Below are 3,502 nucleotides of genomic sequence, written 5' to 3'. Positions count from 1 at the left end.
ACAAGGTCTGCTTAATTATTGGAGATGTTTTTAGGCCTCGTTGAGATTCCCCATCTCATATCTTAATATAGCGAGTATAGAAAGACATTAGATAGGCCTACGTTATATGTATTTTGTATCCCTTCATTTTTTTTTTGTTTATGTAGAAAGAGCATATAACAGGTGTATGGTTCATCAGACATCTTTTTATGATCTGAGTGTCTTTTCTTATTTTTTATTTTATTTTTTTTTATTTTTCTTTGTTTTTTTGTTTGTATGTATGGCTACACGGACACATGGCTCTGGAGTTAAACAGAGCATTAAGTATCAATGTTTGACCATATCAGATATCTTTTAATGGTCTTTAGAACGTCTTTTGGGCTACATATTGTATTTTTAGGCCTTTATTTAATAAATTTTACACCATATGCAAGTCATTCTTCGTAAACAAAAACATGAAAGGATACATGTAAATATTATGCAAAAAAAAAGTACAACAGCTCTGAAAAATTGTGAAAATAAGATAACATTCTGCAATTTACGAATCATGTGTATGCTTTGTAGTTGAAAGATAAGCAAAGCACAGACAAAAATGAATAAAAAGTACTTATCGGGGCATTTTTAAGATTTGAATATCAAATTTCGTATCTTTAAGTTGTATATAGGCATTGGAGCTGATCACCTGTTCGATCTGCTCTAACATTTTTGACATATTGACATCTGAGCTAGCTGTTGTTGAAATAGGGTGATTAAAGTTGTCATTTAAGGCAACAATGCGTATTCTGTCATTCTTTTTGTAACCAGCTTGTTTTTTTATGTTGTTAAGAGCAGACTAATGTATTTTTCAAAGAATCATGATTAAGGGCGCCACCTACATAGTTATTGCAGCATAGTTGGAAAGTGCACTGATGAGCATTGAATTTTTTAATTTCTCGTTGATTTGTAATACTAACAGACCACATCTTGGTACGCCTGTACTCTACGAGTGTTCAACTGTGAATGAAGAGCGTTTGTTGTGTGAGTTAAATATATCTAAGGGGCCTTGTAACCTAGAGGTATAGTATCCATAAAATCATTATTCGGTATGATCTTACGTTTTTTGTAGTCCATCTTAAAGGTCTTTGACACCCTCTTTCTGGTTACAATGTCTTTAGTGCGGACATCGCGGCATATTTGGTCATACTGCAAGCTGATTTGCTTGGAGGGATCGTGTATGATATCACTCATCGCTGAGGCATTCAGTAGTAGGCTGTTTTCATAGTTTAGAGTAAAACCCTTGATTTTAGTCACCTCTTTGCCTTTGTCTGTTGTAGTAGTAATAACTTTTTGGGCCAGTTGCCTGCCATTCTACAATATAATCATCTGACCCAAGCTCATCGCTCCAATCGCCTAACATTTCACCTGTTTCAACAGTGTTTAGGCCATCATCAATATAAACAACGGAGTCTGTATCGAAATAAGCTACAGCCTCTCCTAGCCTGTCAAGCATGTTATATAATCGGAGCCTGGCATTAGAAGTAGTAAATAAGGCCACAAAAATATTTGTAGATGTGGGATCTTCCACAAATACGTCTTTATAATCATAAGTGACCTGTACTATGTTATCATTTATAAATATGACATTTGTTATGTTGATTTTATCATCGAGCAAAAGGTCGTGCCATCTTTTGAGGTCAGCTACATACTCTGTCTGAGCCATATTCATTCTCTGACCGTATTTACCCCATAGGCTACAGAGGAATATTTTAGCGCATGCGCGTTTTCCAGGATTCGGGGCAATTTTAGCCAGATCTAAGTCTAGACCCATTTGCTCTTTTACGACCCGAACGTATTCTTCATTTGAGGCATACGTATGTGGACTGGTTTCTAATTTTATCTTCATAAAATCTTCGACATAACTCTTGAACAAAGCTGTTGAGGTTTGATTAAAATGCCAAACCTCGTAAATATTTATTATTTTATACCCCTTTTCCAATGCTTTATGAATTTCCAAAGTGGTCCATGTACCTGTCAACATTCTTTCCGGTTCTGTGTGTGTACATTCTTCAGGTCTATCCAATACACACTGGTTACAGAGAGGAAACATTAATTTGTCAGTTTTGACAGGTAGGACGGGATGATATAAATTAGTAGGTGGCAGTATTTGGCAATGTACCAGGCCAAACCACATAGGATCGTAAGATTCAGGTGCATATATTTTAACAGGGTGGCCAATGGGGTAGCGGTCATAATACTGTACAGTTGGATACAATGATACAATATCTATATACCTGAGCTTTTTCTCTGTCACATTTAGCTTTATAGCATTTGTTCGGCCCCCGAAAAAAGCATCACGAGGCTTTAGGGGTTCAACAATGTGAGGTAGTGGAGCATTTTTACATTCTTTTGATTTTAGCCACTCACGTTCCCAAATTTCTACTAAGTTGTAACCTGCTTCTTTTATTTGTGTGGATCTCCGTACAGTTTTTTTGTATAAATCACTCATGTTTTCATTGTTGACATGTATTACTGTCTCTCTCTTATAGCATTCTGAATGGCCATGCCAGAAACAACCCTGATACTGGTACACAGTATTTGTACTGGAGTCATAGCCATCCACTTTTGCCCCGCAAATTGTCACTTCTCCTCCATTAAGAGCATGTTGTACGGCTGGAAACTGACTCAGCCATTTTATCGACGCCTGGCTATAAGTCTCCTTTATGTCCTGCTTTACAACCCCAATAGTGTTTGGTTGCAGATATTTGGACCTGTATATAGCCATGCAAACACTGGCAATGGTCAGATATTGAAAAGGGTCTATGTTAGCAATTCCCAAAAATTCCTTGCGAAATTCCAGGCAACCAAGTCTTAAAATGTCTACATCAGAATCATAATAAGCATGTATCTCCTTTTGAAAATCAAACTCGTCGTTTTTATGTGCCTCATGCCATTGTAGAAACTCTTCCCTTTGCTTGAGCTTCATTGTGTTGGAACCATAGTACTTAACATCTGGTAAACATCCTTTATAATCTTGGTTTTCAGGAATATTGAAATAGTGAGGAAATAGGTAAGCCCTTCTTAGCCTCTTTTAGATCAAATGTTTTAGGAAAATTTGCCAGAGGGCCACTCACGAAATTAGAGCTGTCTATTATTTTCAATTTAAGAGGCTCAACTTCCAAAAGCATCAGTTTTGAGCCATTGTAGATTGTGTAAGGCTTTATCGTATTGTCCACACAGTACTTCAATATAAAATAGGAATCGTATGATTTACTATTGTGAGCTATGGCGGTATAATTTCTATGTTTCTCAGAAATTAACCATTTACAAAACTCTTCGTTATCTTTAAAAACAAATTTCTTTCCTTCAAAATCGTGGGCTATTATCAGATTTGGAACGTGTATACCTGTGTCCTGCATTGCCTCGTCGAAGAATAAATATTTTTCTGTATACGAACACCTCCTTATGGGATTGTCTGCAAAACCGTTGCATAAGCAAGGTTCTGTACATGTAACAGATTTTTTATAATGCTTCCGACATCCCATAT

General features: G+C 36.4%; 1 protein-coding gene across 1 annotated transcript; it reads right to left on the bottom strand.

Moving 5' to 3' along the window:
- Window positions 1-1,261: 1,261 nt before the first annotated feature.
- On the bottom strand, window positions 1,262-2,941 carry LOC126883697 (uncharacterized). The gene has a single exon (XM_050649357.1). It carries the CDS (start codon window positions 2,939-2,941, stop codon window positions 1,262-1,264), a length of 1,680 nt encoding a protein of 559 aa, XP_050505314.1.
- Window positions 2,942-3,502: the final 561 nt, after the last annotated feature.

Source organism: Diabrotica virgifera, chromosome 4, assembly GCF_917563875.1.
Source record: "Diabrotica virgifera virgifera chromosome 4, PGI_DIABVI_V3a".
Taxonomy (NCBI): domain Eukaryota; kingdom Metazoa; phylum Arthropoda; class Insecta; order Coleoptera; family Chrysomelidae; genus Diabrotica; species Diabrotica virgifera.
The sequence above is the reverse complement of the archived record's forward strand: the minus strand, read 5'-3'. Positions and strand labels throughout refer to the sequence as shown.

Bases quoted from the DNA above. Each gene is read 5' to 3' on its own strand.
- LOC126883697 (XM_050649357.1), bottom strand. From the start codon at position 2,941: ATGAAGCTCAAGCAAAGGGAAGAGTTTCTACAATGGCATGAGGCACAT.